At 40.0% G+C, this 21,919-nt stretch overlaps 1 protein-coding gene across 1 annotated transcript; it reads right to left on the bottom strand.

Moving 5' to 3' along the window:
• Positions 1-12,087: 12,087 nt before the first annotated feature.
• ING2 (inhibitor of growth family member 2) lies at positions 12,088-17,165 on the bottom strand. The gene is given in 3 exon segments (XM_036382992.1): positions 12,088-13,349; positions 16,615-16,939; positions 16,941-17,165. Coding segments are annotated over 3 exon segments (1,221 nt in total). The 3' UTR covers positions 12,088-12,678.
• Positions 17,166-21,919: the final 4,754 nt, after the last annotated feature.

Here is a 21,919-nt window from a genome sequence, read left to right as displayed (position 1 = left end):
AATGGAAATTTCAAACTATTGCTATTGTTGTTCCATATTCTATTTCAATAATCTCTTCTACTTTACCATGGTATATTATTTAATTTCCTACTGTTTCACATGAACATCTGTAACAAAATTGCAATGAAAACCAGCATGCCATTTGGTTAATGAAATTAATACCAAGTGACCTGAATGCTCTGGAATTAATCATGTGACAAAGGAGATGGCCTTAAGTTGTGAATAAGTGTATTCATGCTTGTGAGAATACAAGATATATGAACCAAATTTAATGTGGATTTTTTGTGAAATTTTAAGATAATTTAAATTAAGTTCCAAATGTTACGAATGCTTCTTATCAATGAAATGTATTCTAATCTTAAAAATCTCCACATTCTGGAAACCAAAGTATGTTTTTCAGTACTGACTTCAAGCTTCTGTTTCTATCTCAATAGTTTACCAGTAAACTGAATACTGATATCAAAGATCTATAATTGAATATACATTTTAGATCTTCTTATAAATCATAAGAAATTAATACATGTATTTGATGGCATTAAAATCATAAAACCATGGCATGTTTTAAAAAAGTCCTGTGCAGCTTGGCTCAGAAGAAGATACCTGGAAACATTCCTTCTGAACACAGCTGTTGTGGTAAGACAATTGAAGAGAGAAAGTTTTGCTGATTTCTACTTTCTCTATAAGCTAGATTACATCAGGCTTCACACATAGTGATCAGCACCCTGTATTTCACTTAGAAAGTGAAATGTTCACCACTGCAAACATTGGTGCACCTGGCTTTTGCATACTTACCAAAAAGGTGGGCAGCAAAATTCAAGTAGACTGTTCAGCAAACTCCCAAGGTAGTCCCAGTAGAACAACCACAGACACATGTTAAATGCAGAATATTCTATTGCTGTGCTACAAATGTTTTTTTTTTCAGTTTAACCTCAAATATGTAGGTGTTTTTCTTGAACTTCTTTGTTTAGCTTTTTGTGATGGAGAGACTACCTTTAAAGGGAACTTGGCTGCAAAGATCAATAACCAGGCAAAAAACACAAATGGAATTTGAATAATTGTGACTATACTAAATTGTTCCAGGCAAGTTCAAAATACACAGATATTTGATGTTTAAACATTGCCTGCCTTTCAGGTGAGGACAGGTAGCTGACAAGACAACATGAAAAGCATGATGTTGGCCTTTAAAAACATGACTGAAACTTTTTAATGTTGGGTTTGCCAAAAAGGACACACAAAAGGTACTACTTTCTGCAATTTGTGCCTGAATTGCCTTGCCTGTTTTCACACTGCAAATGGCTGGATTCAGAACTTACATAGATTAACACAATGCTGAGCATTGCTGAAATCATCTCCTTTGAAAGTAAGTTGAACATAAAGCATTAGCCAAAGATTCATCCTTGCAACACTTTGATGTGGAGACATTTTTGGGCCATGTCTCAGCCAAATTACAGCAAAAAAACAGGATTTTTTTTTCTTAATTAGGAAAGCTCAGAACTCCAACAGTGAACTCCTGATTCCCACTGGTTTCAGTGAGGCCAGGATTTCAGCCCTGAGTTGCAACTGGATACATTTACATCTGTCCTGGGGAATTCAAACTCACTGTCATAGAATTGTTCAGAAGATTCATAAACCAAGCCACGTCAAACTTTAAAACACAGTGGTGACAAGTCTGTGGGCAGAACAATTACTTGTCATAAATGATGAATGTTTTGGGGTTTTTTTGCCTCAGAGATGTATGCAGGAATCTCATTGCTGCAGTGGTTACAGTGTTAAACACAGGAAAATCAGAATGCCATGCTGTTCAAAGGGAAAAGGTAGAAAGCTTTGAAATTGTGCTGATGAGGGATACAAAACTCTTTGTCTTTACAAACAAGGGATTTGCCTCTCTTCCAGATTCTCTAACACTCATTTTTCAGGTACTAAACACAAATTTACTCAGAAAGTAAGTTTAGGGGATTGTGCATGCATATGGATTTTTTTTTAACATATAAAACTTAACTAAATAATACATGTCTTTAGATAATTAATTGCACAAAATAAGCAGGGCATTTTTAAAATACATTTTTTCCTAGACTCTGTTAACTTATGACCTTTTGAAAAAGTATGTAAAGAAACAATCAGGCCATTACATCGTTCCTTGCCAAAGTAAAGAGTACTGGATTCTTGAGGGAGGACTACTGCTTGGCCTCTCTGAGAATAGGTAGGAGTTTGTCTCTGGCACTGACTGCAGCAGCCACAAAGTTTTATATATAGAACAAACCATATGTTCACTCTCCATACAACTAGCTGCTAAATACTTTCAATTAGAATGATTGTTCGGTCAACTATCTCCATTTTATTTTCTTGAGTCACAATAGTTATTAGCATAAAGGGTTAAAAAATTCATCAGATACTCATGGGAGTCTCTAAACAAAGTTCAGATCTGAAAATAAGCAATTCTTTATGGTGTATTCTGAAACTGAGTACAAACTTTAAGTCTGGTTAAGGTCAGCTTTACTTCTTAGTTACAAAGCTACTGTGGGATCTGAAATGGGAGCTAAGGCCCCATTTTCCAGAAATAGAGGGAGACAAAAGGAGTCGCTTCCTGGAGATAAAACCCTTTAATAGTAATAAAGACCTCATTGGAGCAGAAAGATGCAACTCATTCTTCCTTGTGCCTGTTGGACTGAGTTGGTTTTCCCTAGTGTTTGTGAAGTCTGTGAGAAATGTTTGGATAAGATCTTTTGGTGCTGTTCCCAGAACATGGTTCATGTGGTATCAAAGAACCCTGATGTTTTGCCAGGGATCTTTTTGTCATTGGGAATTTAGAGGCTGGGCTTGCAAAGAGTTGGCTGAGCTGCAATACAAAGAGAACGCCTGAGCAACCTATTCTGGCAGGCCATCTTCAGTCAAAGCCTCCAGGGAGCTGTACCAGCAGGCTCCACCCAACAGGACAATGAGCAAAAGAGAGACAAGTGACAATTTTAACTTCTGTAACACTGCAGAGCTGAAATTGAAACATCAGTTGTCCAGGCCATGGGTTTACACTGAAATATGAATTACTGAAATAACTAAATGAGGTAATTGTAATCTTTCTTAAAGCCAGACTCTCCTTGTCTTGAAGCAGGGAGATCAAAGAGATGAAGCCCAGAATAATGTGCAATTATTATATTCCTTCAACTGCAAGAATTAGTGACTCAAGCTGCCTGAGAAGTGGGAAGGAGGGATTTTGACTGACCTCAAATACTATTTCAGTAGCATTTCTGTCTCTTTAGACATCAGTTTAAACTGGCAGTTTCCAGTCCTTTTTTCCATCTGTCATCCATGTTTTCTTCACTGACAAGGCAGTCCTGGATTAATGGGAAGTAAACATTTGGACAATTTTCCTCACTACTTCCATTCACCTCTTGAAGTCTGGAGTTACAGACAGCATATTTTGGCTTCATCTCCCACTGCTGTGCACAGTACTTAAGGTGCAGCGTACCACCATGTATTTACAACAGACAAAAGATGAGAAGGAAGCAGATTTTCCAGAAGCCTTATATTAGCAGTGATGACATAATAGGTAAATTGGCATCCTTCCTCTTAGTGAAGATGAAAATGGATAACAATATCCTAATGGATCAAGTTGATACAGTTTCTCTCAGCTCACAAAATATTGTTCTGCTTACTGATGAATATGTTATGTTACAACTGTTAGAACTCTGAGAAGCTGTTTTGTCCAACTATGTCTTCCATTTTTAATTATTATGCCACTTATTTCTGTATTGATTTCACTCCATAGTTATTATTATTACCTGGTCAGGAAGGTCTAAAATAGGTATGTGTTCTGGAGTCATAACCATAATTAAGGCCACTTTTTAATTGCTTAATTTACACTGATGATTAAATTTCAAATCAGAAAATTTTGTTTTTCTTACTAAAGTTCAAGTTCAAATTGTAATAAGAATCTTACAATTTCATTTTTTGTAAGCAGAACTTATTTTTCCACAACTTTGTGAAGAATAATAATAATCTTTGCTACTTACTGTCACCTGCCTATATCACTGGTGGGCTGTGCTTGGCTTTACCATGAGCATTTTATCGGAGCTGCTGGAGGTATTCTCAGCCCCGTTTTCATTTGACATGATTCACTTTGATTTTTCTCAGCCATCACTGCATTTGGTCAGCAAACAGGTCAGCTGAAGAAGTTATTACAAGTGCATATTGGTACATATACAAAAAATTTGTATGTCCACGTGAAAGGACTTACGCCTAGAGGTTCATTTGGGGTTAAGGTTCATTGACCACCACCACCAATGCCACTTAACTAATTATATAAGCAAATATGCTAATACTGAGAAAAGGGTACATATTTTTAATTAGATAGAAATGAGATGGAAAGATGCAGGCAAATCTGTAGAAATGTTTTTGAGCTTGTGACTGACTTACCACATGATCTGCCTCTCCTTAGGTCAGTGGGTTCATACACCACATGCACCATGTCTCTAAGTTCAGTGTGCAAGCCTTGTGCCAGCTCTGCCTTCTTGAAAGCAGCCCATGTATCCTCCTTCTAACATTACTCTCTTGACTTACAATGGCCCCCATCTGGTGCTTTCCTGATACACTGAAGAAGAGAAAATCAATTGTATCATACCATGAAACATAGAAACTGGAATGCAAAGTCTTACTTTTTCTAAGTTTAGATACACATTTCATGTTGAAAAGTGACTGCTATATTTATAAAAATAGTTTGGATGATGAATGGTTTCATGAAACTACTCAGAAATTATTAGCACAGTAAGGATTACATACTATCTTATCTGAGTAAGTTGCTAAAAATTCATACTCTTGTTTTGCCAGTTGCCTCCACCAAAAATTAACACTTACCAAAGCAAATACTGTGAAATGTTATTCCAAGGTTTCTTGAATAGGTTGAAACCAAAGTAAAATATCCAGGATTGCTGCTTAAGATACCTGAACATCAGCTTTTCTATGACTGTAGAGAATATAATTATTTTGTTAATAATTTATTATATTAATTAGGTCCAACACATAGGAAGTGGAGCTGAAAATCCTTGTTAGGAGGTCATTTGTTTCAATGGTACTGAAATTTATTATTACTGGGCCTATCTTTCTACTGCAATGGAATAGGACCTTCATATATACAAGCCCTACATACATATATTCCTATTTTCAGTCCAGCAAGTAGGTGTTACTTCTATACAATAGCTAGAATCTTGGCCCTGGGTAGTTGTATTCTGCAGCCACTGCCTGGATTGCCAGGTATCAATAGAAACTTCCTCTCCCTGACCCAAGTTTTGATACCCCAGGGAAATTACACCATTCCTCACATCCTATGCCTCTAAATGCTCCTCAGTAGTGGATCTGAATTTCATTAGAAAGGGAAGGGTCAGCCCACATGGAATTTCTGCTGCTGGGGTAGCAGTATAACCTTCACCACAGTTCAGTTCACTTTTGCCAAGGGAATGCAGAGAACATGGAACAAGTGTCCCCCAGCTGGCCACTGGCAATGCTCCAAATGTGCCGCTAGGTAGAGAGAATCTGATGGCTCTGCTCCCTTCCTGTCCTGCTGACAGAGTAAGCACAACATTCTTCAAATGACTTGCTGAGAGAACTTCAAAGGGAAAAAGTCGGAAGAAAGAGAAATACCAAATTAAATTCTTCTGGAGCTTTACCTGGGCCTCCAAGGATATGTCACTGTCTTACCACAGCTCAGGAACTCCTAATCCAATCCATTTCCCCTGCCAGCAGGATCAGTTACAATTAAACTGATGTCAACATAATTGTCTAGCCTGCCTTGTAGCATCTTTGTCACTGGAGATCTTTACTTTCCAAAGTAATATATTCCAGTGCTTCACTGTCACTATGGTTGGACAGCACATTTTTTTTGTTTTGTTTTCTCCCTAGTGTCTTATTTAAACTTCCAGTGCTCCATCCAAGGGACATTAATTACTGTCCTTTTCACTTAGACAGATTGTCCCTTTCCTCTTGAAAGCAAACTTTCACATTACTGAGGATTCCTGACCTCAGTCCTCTCATTTCTAGGCTCTGTTCTATCATTAGAAGTCATTGTCTTCCATATCTTTTCTGTATCTTGTTTGTTTGAACTCCCTCCACACCTTTAAGTGGGGTTTCTGAAACAAAATAGCATACAATTACTCAACATCTGAAAACAGAATTCCTATTTATTAGTCTCACAAGATTTGGTGGGATTTTGCAGTTTTCTTTTTGCTATGGCACAAAATTAGCACTATGTTGATCTTAATCTCTTCACATCCTGGGGGTTTTTATCATTAATTATTGTACTATATTAAATAATCATTGAAGTGGTATTCCTTAACACTAGTATCAAATTAATTTTAGATATGTTTATCTGGCAGACATTTAAAATTACTATTTTTTCTTAATTTTAAGTTTAAAACTTACTGAAGAATGAGCCAGATTTGTACTGCTTGACAATTACATGTGACACCAGGAGAACTGGGTTTGGAGTAATGATGGCAAATAGATAAACTCCTGAATATGCTCCTCTTTTTTCTTACATGAATGGTATACTCCAGAACAATCAAATTCTTCTACCCTGTGACTTGGTCAAAAAGGAAAAATGAGGAAGCTGGCTAATGCTGATAAGGTAACTTCATGAAATGCAAAGAGTAAGTTAATAAATTTTGTGCTTCTGCTGATAAGTCAAGGAGTGTAAATGTTTGTAAAAATTACTTCAACTTATCTTCTTAAACAAAATTACTCCCATGTCATCTTCATCCACTCATTTGCCTCCTTTCACTGTGATAAAACCATGGTCAGTCATTTTGCCAGGTTTTTGCTACTTTAAGTAATGACACAAATATATTAATTTCTGCTTATATGTTCTCATCTTCTAAACTGGAAATGAGCAGGAATGTTGGGCTTTCATTGATAAAAAGGTGCATGATTTATTTGAAATTAGGCTTTGTTTTGTGCATCTTTAGTAAGCAGTGCATGGGACTCTGGCTTTAGGTATGACTCTTTGTGACTGACTCCTTCTTTTCCCAGCTGAAGTAGATGATGATCATTCCACTCTGTACTCCTTCCATTTCCCTCCCCTCTCCATTAAAAACAAATGAGAAAAAAACAACCAAAACCAACCAAAATCCACACACAAACCCCCCCCCCAAAAAAAAACCAAACAAAAAAAGAAAACAACAAAAAACCCACAAAACCCAAACAACAAAACAAAAACAACAACAAAAAGAAAAACCCAAAAGACCAAAACCCAAGAGCAACCAAGCAAACAAAAAAAAAAAAAACCCAAACACAAAAAATCCCAACCCAGTACTGTCCCTCCACTGCCAGCAAATGCAACTATTGTTACAATCTCATGTTGGCCCTGTCTGGGCTGTTGTGTCCCAGTTGAACCTCGCTGTATTCCTTACTGGAAGGTTACAGTCACAAGTAAATTGCAGGTTTTCCCCCAGAAGTATGAAAAAAGTTTACACACCTAAAACTTGTCAGATTTTTTTATTCATACTGCATACGCATCCAATCTGCCGCCCACAAAAATCTCTGCCTCACTGATACCCATAAAGGGCCAAAATGAAGTTTGGGGTGGCATCTACCTTCCAAAGCCTTCCATTTCCTAGCCTGACTGGTGACCTAAATAAAACTTTTCAGTATTAGGTTTTTACAAGATGTAATTTATACTATGGCTGTCAGGAGTTAAGATAGTAGTTGCCATGGAGCTTTAATCTTTTTTTAGGCTTTAGTCAAAGGAAGCTGGAAATCAGTATGCTGGGTAGAACCCTGCTCAATAGAATTTTATTCAAATTGGGGCAGGATTTAATCCTAATTTTTCTGCTGAACATTAGTATCAAAGGTTCTAGAATTCATTCTATTTTCTTCTCTTTTGAGATTCTTAAACCACATTACATTCAACCCAAAAAGTACCTGAGTTTCTTCCCCTCTATTCCTTCAACTATAAACTGTAACTTTCTTCTAATCTTCATGTGCACAGCTAATCACTGTAGTGAAATTCATTCACCAGTTCTTTCATTTTCAGTGGAGGCATTCTGTAAGTATATGAAAGCAAAGCTTTAGGGAGGATTTTATTTTTTCTATGCACACACTAAGCACTAATCTCTACACTGGAAAACAGGCCCTTGAAACAGAAATTACAGTTTGAATCTCTGTCTATGCTACTTATAACTTCCTTGATGTATATTTAAGAAAAAACCCCAAAAGCATACAATGCATAAAGTGCATCTCTGAGCAGTACAAAATTGGCCAATAATGCTCTGCTGGAACACAGCTGCAGCAGAACAGAAATGAAATTCAGTTTAATACTTGCAGTTAAAACATGCACTTAAAACTGAACTTGCCCTATATGAGGTAAATTAAAAGAATGCAGATCTAGATAAAAAAATGAATTTGATAAAATGAGTTTTTAGAACTCTTACCAAAAAATTAAAAAAGATTCAGATGCAATCTTAACTTGTCCTTGAAACTAGGATTCAAAAGCACATGGCAGCTTCACTTAATGAAAAATTTCCCAGAATTTTCACTAAATACAACTGTTTATTGCCCAGCTGTAGTGGCACTGCATAATTCTCAAGCTGTTGCAAAGACTGCAGAGTAATCAGAAAATTGTCACAGGAGAGAATTTCAGACTCCTTTCAACTCTTTCATGGCATGTATTATAAAAGAGGCAGGAAAAAAAATACATCTTTTCCCTTCTACGGTATGTGTGGGACTTGAAAACTTGCACATTAACATCTGTTTCTACCACTGATAGCAAAATGTCTTACCTAACTAGCATTGAACAGAAAAACAATTGTGGGTTTGAGTGAAAGCCCTGCTCATCAACTTCAGAGGATCAAATGCAAAGAGACCTGTGGTATATTTTTCAGTCTGAGGTGTCAATATCAAAGACTTGCAGAGCTACTGGAAATGAGACCTCTTAACAAAAGAAATATATATGCAGATAAGAGGGAGAAAGAAGTCCAAGCCCTTAACTTGCTGGTGTGGCCAAACAGCTCATGTGAATTCAGACAAACCATAGCAGTTTCCTTAAAGCTGAAGTTAGAGACTTTTAAATGAAGAGTCTTCAAAGTTATGAAATGCCATCTTCTTTATAAAGGCCCATCTCAGCTCTAAAAGGATCCAAAACAAAATCCTTATATAAATTCAGGGAAGAAAGGGGCATTTCCCTTACCTTTATTCTGAACCAGTTTCAAGACCTGTCAGTATCACATTACCATTTCTGGATGTGTAGATTAGTTGAAGCTTGGCAGTGAAATACAGTTAAAACTAGTTTAAGTACAGAAGTATTATCATAGTGCTGCAGATATCAAGATGGCCTTACAATATAGATGACAAGTATTAAACTGCTTGTTTTGCTTTCAAAACAGTATGCTTTCTCTTATGTGCATTTGTGTTTTGCTTTAAGGCTTATTTCATCAAAATTTATCAAACTAGTCCACAGGACAGTGATCAAGAAACATTCTTGCTCCAATAAAACTTCTTTTAAATAGCTTATTGGGGATGTTTTGCTGCTGATAAACTTGCATTACTTCAAAACTGAAAGGTGAAAAGAACAAACATAGAAGTGCACCATTTTTTCAAAAGCTCCAAGAAAACAAGATGTAACTAAGCTGAATTAGGATTTTCAAAAGAGAAAGCAGTAAACTGTGTAGTCACATATACTACCATCGACTTCCAAAGTATGCGTTGCCCTGATTTTTTTTTTTTTTGCAAGAAGACAGACTTACTTCATGAGACTCAATACATATCTTGAATATTAGTTTAACAGTCTTTACTTTTCATTTTGACTTCACTAGTGAGGTTCATCCCTTTAAGAAATGTAACTCAACATTAAGAAGCAACATAAGAATTCTCTACTTAACTTTCTGATTTCCTACTAGCATCTTATGTGCATCTTCAGCAATTCATCATTGATCTTCTATGGGAATGGATGGAAACCCATAACATTTAGGTTTTGTTAGAAAAAGTGGTGAAAGGCTAGATACCAGATAACATCAGTCAGATCTTTTCTCATGTATGTCTTAACAAAAAACTAGCTAGAGCATTTAAAAGAAATAATTGCAGAAGGACCCAGTATATTTGAGGCATGCTGCTAATTTGCAATATAGAGAGAACTATTGCTACATTTGAGCAATTTCATACATTAGGCCAAGCAAGTGCCATTTCTCGAGCACTATCTTCACTGGAAGCCTTGAGAATTCCTATTCACTACTAGAAGGGTCATTAGAATAAAAGAAAGCATCCCTGCATTAAAGATATTTATCTGGACCACTTTCAAAATCTAAAATTTCCTTTCTGTATCACCCCAACATACACCTCCTACTTCAGCAATTATTTCAGATGAATTATGTAAGGCTCCCAGATTTCCTCTCTGCATTGGAAAGAAGTATTCTTGTTTTATCCAGTACAAATTCAAGCAATACTTTTCCAGATAAATCAGTAACATTAATAGTTATAATTTCACTTGTACTTTGTTCTGCAACTTCAATGCTTACCTAAGCAATGTTTATTTTTTAATACTAGGGAGCATTGTCCATTTTAGGTAAACGTTAGATTTTCATGTAATCCTCAGCCCAAGGCTTCTAATCAATCTTCTCAAAAAGGAAATTTGAGAATCCTTAAGCCATAACAAATAAAAAAAGGAGTCAAATGTTCAGAAGACAACTTACTGCCACTCATCTCCAACAGCAGGTCTGATCATTCTCCATCAAAAGCCATGATCCAGCCCCTCAAGACTATATTTGCAACCTGAGATCAGCCAGTAGGCCTGGAAAGCAAGGTAGGGATAAGGTTTACCCTCTATCCCATCCTACTGAGGGTCAGAGCCCTTACAGGAGTTTCCTGCAGGAGCTGTTTACTTACTGTGGTACAGATCTCCCTACTGGAGCACTACTCCACTTCATAAACCTACAGTTCAAACATTTGCCTTTCCACTCCCCTGGTACATGCTAACTACTTGCAAATGCTCCATCCTGCTAAGGAATCAGATCATACCTGAGGAAACAGGTTTAGTGTGTTACTTACCTTATGATAGTGAGCATGCTGTGCACTGATTTGTGCCACCTGGTCTGACAGCACCGAGGCTTTGTGCCCTGCACAGCACATTCCCCCCTCAAGCCCCAGCTGGCACAGCCCTCTAGTGGAGATGCAGGAAGGAGTTCTGATGGCATTCATCCATCCCAGCTCCCTTTTGCTCATCTGCCTGCCTTCTGGGCCACTCTCATCTCACTCAGCACAACTGCCTTCTAATCGGCCTTGGCCACAGCTGGTGTCACTTTTCCCTCTGTACTGTCAAGGGACACCTTAGCAGCAAAGGACCTACAGGGACTTCTGAGCACTTGCAGCCCACCCTCAGGTAACCCCACAGCCAGCCCTGCAGAGCTGCTGCCTGCCTTGCCAAGCCCACCCCAATTCCAGTCTCAAGAGCACTGCTGAGCAGGAACCCTAGGACTGAGCTCTGGTACCCACTCACCTCTCCATTAGCATCTCCCATTGCAAAGGAGCAGCAACAGCTGTTCTCATCTTTTTTTCCATCTCCTTTAAGGCATGGGGGTGAGGAAGTTCACTTTTAACTACCACCCAAGTAGTGTTTAGATACTACCAGCATACTTCAGGACAAAGCTCTTACATCATCCGTCAGAAACCTGCTGGGATTTGTCTATTGGCTCTGTGCCATGCATGCTTATGTTTTGTTAGTTTGTATCTATGAACTTTTTATTGAAAGCTTTTGCCTTCAGGCTTTTAAGGTAGTTGCCCAAGTCCAAGAATTTTGGTGTTGTGCCTAAACCCAGGTCTGGCCACATGCACACACAAATCCTACTTGGGGAAGAGCAAAGTTTACACCCCAGAGAATACCAGTCATGACTCAGCTCTCTACAGATCGATTATAATGAAGATTCCATCACATTTCCAGTTCCTGTTCCCCAAAATGTTAATATGCCCTCCTCTCAAGGGATCCTTCTACCACTTCAAGGCTTAGAGAGAGATCAAGTTAAATGATAAAGACCACATCAGGATGCTTGACAAAACCTATTATGAAAAACTGAGTATACACCATAATTATATCATACCCAAAAACTGACTCCCAAGTATAGTCACAAAGACAAGAGTTTAATGTTGGCAAAAAAGAAAAGTTTAAGTTAGTGGTATTTTCTTCCTTGCAATAACATACTGATCATATGAAAGTCACTGGACAGGTCTGCTTATAGCTCGGAAGACTTTTACAGTTACAGCTGAATTTAAAACCCCTAACTCCAAACACATGATGTTAACACAAAAACTGAAAATGTAAAACTTGGGATAAAGAACAAACTCAGTTGTTAAGATGCTAGAGAGATATGAGGCCTTTCAATCCCTTTACCATAACATGAGAAGTTCTTCAGTATCTTTCCCACCACCATTATTTCAGGATTCACAAGGTTCTTTAAAATACTAAAGTAAATTGAAACCAAGCGCCATCTGCTTGTAATGTCTTCTGTGAAAGGTCTGAAGCCACCCTGTTTCAATTATTTGGTTATTCAGTGCAGAAAGTTAAAGATCACAGAAGGTACAACAGTTTTTAATATTAATATTATAGATTAAAAATTATTGCATAGTCTTATGCATTTCCTAAAACAATGTTCTGTGGAAATGAAACATTTTAATATAAAAGGAGCAACTCTTTAAAACAAATTGTTTTCACTACCTCGATCTTCTATCTTTTTTTGATTTGTCAGTACATTTGTCCATTGTTTTCTCATTGTCTCCTCTGCACTTGGGGCAATACCACTTCCCCTTTGGTTTGTACGTCAGTCCAACACAGGAAAAGTGGAACCACTCAATAGGGCACTGTTCATTGTCACATCCTATCATTTCGCCGTAAGACACTTGGTTGCATAAGCAGTAAGTTGGTTCATTGGGATCAATTGCAAATTCTACAGGTGAAACCTCTCTCTCCTGTTTGGCTTTGGAGCGTTTTTTCTTCTTGGAAGATTTTGATCTTTTCTCTTTCGGTGGCTGGTCATCGCAGTCATCGATGCCATTGGCTATGTGGCACAGGTCGCGGCTCTCGCTGGTCCGCTGCCGACGAGGCCTGCGCGAGGATCTCTCTGGCTGGCACGACTCCATCTTGGCCTTTTCTAGAGGCTTTTCGTTCTCAGACAGGTCTTGGAAACACTGGGAGTGTGTCTCCATTTGACGGGCTCTGTTCTCAACCAGTTCTAGCATCTGAGTAACTATTTGAATTTTTTCATCTCCAAGTTCTTGACTGTTGATTAATGCACGCTGAAGATGTTGTTGCAAGCGTTTCTTCTGAACAGGATCGTTTTCGGACTTGTATTTTTCATAGACATCATCTATTTCTTTAAGGGCTTCTATAAAATAAAAATAATCATAGGAATAATTACACAAGATGGAACATGCTCAAGAAAACAAACATATTCTCTAACTGATGAGAAATAGTACAAATCTTAATTACAGTATACCCTACATATCATTCAAGTGCATGTGGTCATCAAATCAGTGTTTAAGGTCACAATATGTTGCAAGAAAATATTCTCATGTTCTAAGAAAGAGCAAGCTTATTTTAGCCACTGGAAAAAGAAAGGATAACACAAGAGAGGGGACACGATAGTTGTTGAGGCATGGATAATCCAGATCCTCCTTCCATTTGAAACAGGAGGAGTTTCTCCTAAGAGTCCTGACCACAATAATTCCAAAACTCCTCCAGCAAATCAAAGCAGTCACTTTTTATCACACGAAGGATCCTGAAATTCACAGAATTGTCATATATCATTATATATAACACTCCAGAATTAGTTTATCCAGGTCCTCTGCCTTCCCCTCTTACTCATCTCAAGGTTTGGCATTACATTTTCAAGTAGACACAGTTATAAAAGGAATATGACAACTGAAGTTACATAATAGCAAATTTACAATCAGAATGAAAATCAACTTACACCCCTCAAAATACTTTCCCTATTGCCAAAACAAATTATTTTAAATCAGTGTTGAACTTTTCAGAATAGGCGACCTTCTCTTTAGTGCACCATAGGATATTCTTAAGCAACTAGTAAATGAGTGGCTCACAGTTTGGTTTCCAAGCTTTCCCTCTTCCAAGTCACGCAAAATAACTGCATGAGTTGCTGTGAATCTTTCACTAAATTTAGTTCTAAGAAGCAAGTTGAATGAACCCGAATATGAGATCAACGTCTTATAAATCAGTCTTAGTCGGTACTCTGCTGTTCTATATTGCTGGATTTTAAAATTACTTTTTCCAAGCCAAATGTTACACTAGATCAACACATAAAGGACAGAGAAATTCCAAATGGGGAAGGAAATAATTAGAAGAGCTGGCAGTGAAACTTGATGTGGTGTTAGGTACAGTATTGGTTCAGTCATCACACTGCAACAGTTCAGTAAGAACTTCGGATTTTATTTGAACAGGTAAGGGAGTTTATAAATGGTACAAAACTATTTACTTCTAAAGCAGAAGTTATGCTAGCAGAAGTACAATCTACCTCTTCCTAAAGACCTGCATTTAAATAATTTGCTTTCATTTTAAAAGAATTTGTCTGCACTGTTGTGAAATGATTCAAGCTTGTTATCTCAACATCATTCCTAGTGATATTTTTTTTCCTCCTGATATCTTGGAACAGTAGCTTAAACATGAACAACTGCTTTTTGCTATAAATTCTGAAACGTGTATGACAACAGGAGCCAGCTGAATTTTGTTCGGTTCCAGACTTTCACTATGGTAATATAAAAATCACTTCTCTGGCTTGTCCAGTAACTCAGCCTGTATTTTCTGTATTTTAATATAAGCATTCCAGCTACCATTTAAACCATAAGCTTTATTTCACTATACCTTCAGCTGCATCACTTGCCTCTGGCCCTGACAAGAGAAATAAAATTTTTAAAAATCGTACTCTCAGCTCCTGAGAAGCATGGAGTAGTGTACTTTGTATGCTGTTGAACAAGAACGGCATAACCAGAGTACAATATTGTACAACCACACAATCTCCCACCCAGACTTCTTTTTTTGGAGGCAGGAGGGTAGGTACAGATAGATGAGCTAGATTTCCCATATTGGGAATGCCCTATGCAGAGCCATTCACAAACAATAGCTGTTCACTCGTTGATACTGTGACACAGAACAACATTCATCCGACATCGGTTATTGCCTGGATGCAGCCTGTGAGGATATGCTGAACTTTACAGGGATCAACATCCACTAAAGAACGCAAAGAAGTTTTGGACTGATAGAGATGGAAGTTTACCAAACTACATGAGAATCCCCAAAGATTAGACAAGGCATTCATACACCCTAATAAACAGCTCTGAAACCTCTGTTTAAAAAAACAAAAACCCCACAAAAAACTCCAACCCTAACCAGGGCCCAGTGTTCATTACAGATAATCTGATTAAGTTTGGTGGAGCTAATAAAAGCTAAAACGATTTGTTTTCTAAGCACAAGAGTGACTTTTTCCCTCCTCCACAGACCACCATTACCTTTTAAATTAGCTGAAATAAGATAGCATTGCTGTTACATTTTTAGACTTGGGTCTAAAATATTTTTATGCCATTTTTAGGGTTTTGAAAATGTTTTGTTGTTGTTTTAAATCAGCTAAAGGCTTTGATTAAAACTAGCAACAAATTTATTACATGACCCAGTATTGGTGGCTGGATAAACAGACAGTAATAAACAGTCTAAAGAAAATATTTAATCTATTAAAGTCTGAGGATTGCTGGCTAGTCACCATGGCTCAGGAGGTAAAGAGTCAGCCTTGACTAGGAATTCAAAATGCTGCAGGCAAGTCTATGCCATTTAAACTTTAAAATCCCAGGCAACTTACAAAAGCCTGTTCCTATGTGTTTTCTCGGGTAATTAGAAAGATAATTGAAAGAATCCCTTCACAACAGCTGCCTCCTGAGGTGGCCCTTCAGCGTCTGAGAGGCCTTGCCGGTCCCCATGGTCCCTCCTGCCCACGCCGAAGGAGGGAGATGCGGCTCCGGTGCCGACTGCCCGGGATCAAATTCCTGCCGCACGGCAGGGCCGGCTGGCAGCTGCCGGGCACCGCCAACGTGCCCCACGAACTCCGCGGGGCGCAAGATCTTTCATCGGCACTGAACCTGCCTCCCGAAGGAGCCTTCGGGTGAGGTTCAGGGCAACTTCCCGCTCCGCAGCCTCCCTCCACGACCCAAGGGAACGCTGCTGGCGCTTTATGTGTCCCCACCCCCACCGTGCGTGCGGTCTACCGTGGGACGGGCGCCGGGCTCCGCTGGGACACCGCCCCCCGGCTCCGCACGGCGGGAGGAGCTGCGGGGAGGCCGATTTCCGGACCGCACCTCCAGCGGCAGCGTCGCCGGTTCGGGCAGCAGGGCTGCCCGGCGGGGCGGAAGCGACCCCAAACGGCGGAGCCGGGGCCTAGCGCCGGGCAGCGCGGCCCCGAGGCGGGGCGGCCTTCCCCGGGACCCACCGGGCGCCGAGAGCCCCGCGCCCCCGCAGGCTCAGCCCCGCGGGGCCCCAGCAGGTTTCACCCCGGCCCCGGCTCCTCCGCGCCGGGCGCATGTGCGGCGGGTGGAGGCCGTCCCCTTTCCCCTTTTCCCCGCCGCCCGGTGCCCCGCGGCGGCGCCCACCTTGGCACTGCGTGTCCATCTCCCGCAGCAGCGAGGCGTTGCGCTGGATGTCCAGCGGCAAAGACTCCACGCACTCCAGGTAGTCCTGCACGTAGAGCGAGAGCAGGCGGGCCCGCTCCCCGCCCGGCGCCGCCGGCCCCGCCACCAGCTGTGGCCCCGCCAGCATCATCCCCCCGCGCCAGCAGCACATCCGCCGCCGCCACCGCACCGCCCGCACCGGGCGCGGGGTCCTTGCGGCGACCCCGCTCCCTTCTCCGTCTTCTTCTCCTCCTCCTTCTGCCGCCGCCCCGTTGCCCTGGGGCGGCCACGCCCGGGGGGCGGGGGGCGGTGAGCGCTCGCCGGGCCGGGCCGGGCCGGTGCGGCCGCCCCTCTGCGGGGTCCCGCGGGTCGCGCGCCCCTTCCCGCGGTGCCGCCGCCGGAGCAAAACCCCCGCTCGGCGCCCCCGCCCCTGCCCGGAGCGCGCATGCGCGAGGCCCTGCCCTTATAAGGCGCGGCCGGCGGCGCTGCCAGGGGTTCGCATTCTCCCGCCTTCCCCAGGCGCGCGCTCCCATTGGCCCGGAGCGCGGCGAGGGGCGGGAGCGCGCTCGGGGGGCGGGGCCTCCCATAAAGGCGCCCGAGGCTCCGGCGCTTCCGCGCCCGGCGGGACCGCCACCCGTGCCGGGATCCCTGGTCCTGCCCGCAGTAAGAGCCGCCTGATCTATCTTTAACGAACAGCAAAGAGGATTTGGGATGAGCTGTTATTTAGGGAAGCTGAGTGACAGTTTTATCCTGAGAAATAATTTAAAGAGTATTTTAAATAAGGTATCAACGAACTTTGGCCTTTTCAACGCCACTCGCCAAACAGCAAATCTCGAAAATTTGACAGAGTATCCTGTCTTTCCCATGCCCGTTGCAGAATTTTATCAAATCTTGGCCACAACAATTATAGTGGGAAAAAAAAGCTAAATTATATTTTTAGACTATATACTAAAATGTCGAGATTTCATCTCCTCTTTGAGACATTTTTCAGGTCTTTACTACATGAATAATAATTGGTAAGCATCAGGAAAAATATTAATTTTGCTGAGTCTTGAAACACCCCGAGGAGACCTGTATATTTTGCATTGTTTCATTTATACTTTAGGCATCCAAAAAGATATCAGGGGAAAATGCACATGGTAAATGTAGCAGAAAAACAACCAATAAAAAACAATCAGAGATTATTGAATTCAGGAAGAAAATTGAAAAGAAGCAAATTCAAATCCCCAGACTCTCTTCTGTCTTACATTCCTACCTCTAGTTGAGTAGCCAGCACTAAAAGAGTACCCATAGTAATCTTGTAGATAGCATTTCAGGATGGCATGATCTGGAGTAGTGGTGAAGCTGCAGCACAGGTTGCACAGAGAAGTTTCATAATCTCCATCCTGGGATATTTTTCAAGCCTGGATGAGGCCTTACACAACCTGATCTGGCTGTGAAGCTGGCTCTGCTTTGGTGGCCTCCCAAGGATCCCATCTAGACTCCTTTTTCCTGGGATTCTGTCTTTGTGTAGTCTGTACCAAATAGCTCCATGGCTACTCCTACAACAAAATTAGTATCTCACATGATGGCAGTCTGCAACTGTTATTTTCTTAAAGATCCTAGTTCACAGAACTATTTAAACATTCCTAACTTCCAAGTCTCACAGCTGCTAGGCAGGTGTTCTACATGGCAGGGATTTTCATATGTCTATGTCCAAGCTGTTGAGTAATTGTAGCTGCAGTCAGTCAGCTTTGCCTAAGTCAGCAATGTGTTGGCAAGGTCATAAAAATGAATGAAAACAAAGATGTAGACAGTACTTTCAAAACATCCTTCACTACACTGATGTCACTCTGGCCAAAAAACCAGGAAGTCTGTAATTCTGTGTGTTCACATTCTTAAGAGGGCGCCTTCATTTTAAAATGAACAGTTTTAATTTACAGTAACACCTGTAAAACCAACTGCCTTTTTTTTTCCCTTCTTTTTTTTTTTGTGCACTGTTACAGCTCAGGTTAATGAAGCCTCAGATAATTTTTTGCTACTTGTCTCATTTTTGAGCAAATAGATTTAGAAAATGGCAATAACGTGGTTATGTTGGCTTCCATCAGCACTGATTCACTGTAACTTTACTGTGTAGTGGTCACCGCTGTCACTTCTGAGTAACTGAAGACTGAATTTCTTGATGTAATATTAACAGATAACACTTATGCCAGTGAAAAGGACCTGGATTAATATAATTGATACAATGTTCTTGAGAAAGGTGTTGGCTCTTTTGAGGGGTTGTGTTTCTGCTTGTAGTCAGTTTGAGTAGGTGTAACATCCTGCCATCTCATGAAGAAATAAAGTTAAGAAACAGGAATTTCTCCTACAGAGCAGAAAAAATAAAGCAAAAATTTTCATTCAAAATTAACATGTTATTTAAAATTAAATATTAATTATTATTAAATATTAATTTAAACCAAATATTTTGGCATAACTTTTTTTTTTTCTCACAAGAAACTGTGCATGCACTGTCTGTAAAGAAATAGCCAAGAAAATAATTAATAACATTTGTTACAGGTGGTTTCTGTGCTAAAAGCTTGCTGTTTGTCACTATGGGGGAAACAGTATCTAAGGTACAGCAGAGAATAGCTAATGACTTCTGAATTTAAGTGTTATCTACTGCTTTCAAACACTAAAATAAAAATTTTAATTTTGGGGAACCTCAAGAATGCAGCAGTGGCCCTGGACCAGATTTCCCTAGGAAAAAGAAGCCTTAGCTTGCTGCATGTTTGAAGCCTCAGGGGAAAGGAAAGCAAGAAGAGCTGATTGAATTCCCTGCTTTGCTCATGACTCAAAATGGCTAGGAGCAAGCACAGGAGAATTTTGATGTATTGGGCTCAAGTTTGCAGGTTGATTGATAGCTGTGAGAACCAACTGTGTCCCTTCTTTCACTGTCAGTATGTGAGAATACTCTGGAGATAGGAACAGCCATGGTAGAGCAAAACCTTGCTAATTGTAGAGATGGACAGGCAGAATGATCACATAGTTCAACCAACCCTCTCTGCTAAGTGGGAAACTGTCAACTTGAGGTTGACATACACAGGGATGTGATATTAGGGTGTATTGCATCAAACATATCTCAGTAGTTGTCCACCAAGGGTAAGTAATACAGAGAACTCCTATATCCAGTTTATTTAGATTTCTTTATATATCTCAAAACTATTCCCAGTTTTCAGGAAGAATAGCAGGAAGAATAGATCCCAACAGTTTTTGTTTCTTTATAAATTACCAGTATAGGTTTTTAAAGTCCAAACCAGAGTATTCCTTTTCTTTTTGTGAAAGATTTCATTATATTACAGATTTTACTATGATAAAAATATTTCCAGAGATTTAATCCAACTGTTATTTTCCCCAATTAAACTTTTGCCTCTCATCTTTCATAATCCTGATTTTAAATCCTCAAACCACCGATGATTCCTATCCTGTTTCACATAATAATACATAAGTTGGTTAGGGTTTTTTTTTTTTTTCTTTTGGTTTCGGTTTGGTTTGGGTTTTTGTGTTGTTTGTTTGTTTTACTTTGGTGAGGGTTTTTTTGGTTTTGTTTTGTTGGTGGGGGGGAGATTTGTTTGTTGGATTCGGTTTGGATTGGTTTGGGTTTGGTTTTATTTGGTTTATTTGGTTTTGTTTGGGATTGCTTTTTTTTTTTTTTTCCTTGCTTTTATTGATAACCCAGGAAGTGTTTCAGGCTGTGGAAAAAGAAAAGCAGCATTATTGATGAGGACAAGTCCATAGGGGGCTGTAATTGTGAAAGACCTTCTTAGCATTTAGTAGGAATACTCAAAGGATGACACCAAGGTCCTTCTTTTAAGCAAAAGAACTGATTTTTGATGATATATATTTCTTGTCAGAAATGCTTCTCTGTCTTCCATGGGATGAAAAGCATGAAGAATTATCCGAGATACCATAAAAATAAACCATAAAAATTAAAAGATTTTAAAAAGAATGAGTACAAGCCAGATGGGCTTCTTAAGAGTCAGCTGAAAGAAACAATAGGCAGAGTTTTATACAGGTGATATTCTTGGAAGAGGCTATCCTTGCCAGACATATATATGTTTGACCAGGTAAGCTATTCTCAAAAGTTTCTCTAACATGAGGTCATCCAAAAAAGATACATCCCTGTAATGCCAGACATTGCTTTTTGTTTTCCTTAAATATTAGGCTTGATTTATCTGGTGGAATACAAATCATATGAATTCACTATTATTACTATTTTTCTCTTTCATTTACGCAAGTGTAGAATACTTAAAAATAAGACATGGGCTGACAACAGATAATTTCAATCAGATGATAAACTAAACAGTAGCTTTCCTGAAAATACTGGGATGTGCTTTTTTCCCTGTTAGCTTCATCCTCAACTGTACCAAAGAGCTTTCTAGTACCAAGTGACAAATATCCTGCACTTATCAGGAGATGTATGTTCTTCCTTATCCACAACATCTACTCTGTTTTCTGCCAATATGCTATAATAGAAAATCTCTTCCTGAATCTTAGTAACCAGTTGACTTGTATTAACACAGGAAAGAGGGCAGTCACAATATCCTGCTCAATTTTTTCTTTAAGCAGATAAGTTCTACTAATTTCACCATTGTTGGGGAAGATGAAACAGGAAAGCCTTATAAATATGATTGTCTGGCAACAGATTTTGAGAATATAGAAACTATAAGTGAGATTGAAATGAAAGCAAGCTTTGAGATCCCTTAGTTACTGAACAATGGGAAAACAATGCTGTGGCCGCTGAAGGTAATCCCCTTTTGATGAAACAAGACCCTCTGCAAGCAGGCAGGTCCAAGGGTCCAGCAGACCCTGCCAGCTTGGCAGAAGGGGTCCAAAGAGGAGTTTTTAGGGTTTAAAATGTAGCACAGTATGGTAATGTAGTGATTCTTATAGGCTGTATGGAAATGCTATAGGATTTGTATGTTGGACTAGATTGGTTAGTGAGAATCAGAATATTCAACGCAGAAGATGATTTATTGTATTGTAACGGGAACTTCGCTCACTTCCTTTCCATACTCTTACTTACTTACTCACTTTCTATACCCTTACTCTTGTCTCTTAGCTCTTACCCCTTTTACTCTCTTATGCTTTTACGCTCTTATCCTCCCATCCTCTCTACCCCTCTCTTCTCTCGGGGCTGCTCTGAGCTGCGGCTGGCAGCTCCCAGCAGGGCCCTGCACCCACGCCCTTTGTAATAAACCGCAAGTGCCAGGACCTGGCTGCAGAGATCTCTCGTCTCCATCCGTCCCGACCGTGCAGACCCCCCGTC

This window comes from Molothrus ater, chromosome 4, assembly GCF_012460135.2.
Source record: "Molothrus ater isolate BHLD 08-10-18 breed brown headed cowbird chromosome 4, BPBGC_Mater_1.1, whole genome shotgun sequence".
Taxonomy (NCBI): domain Eukaryota; kingdom Metazoa; phylum Chordata; class Aves; order Passeriformes; family Icteridae; genus Molothrus; species Molothrus ater.
Note: the sequence above shows the minus strand (reverse complement) of the source record. Positions and strands in the feature narration are given on the sequence as shown.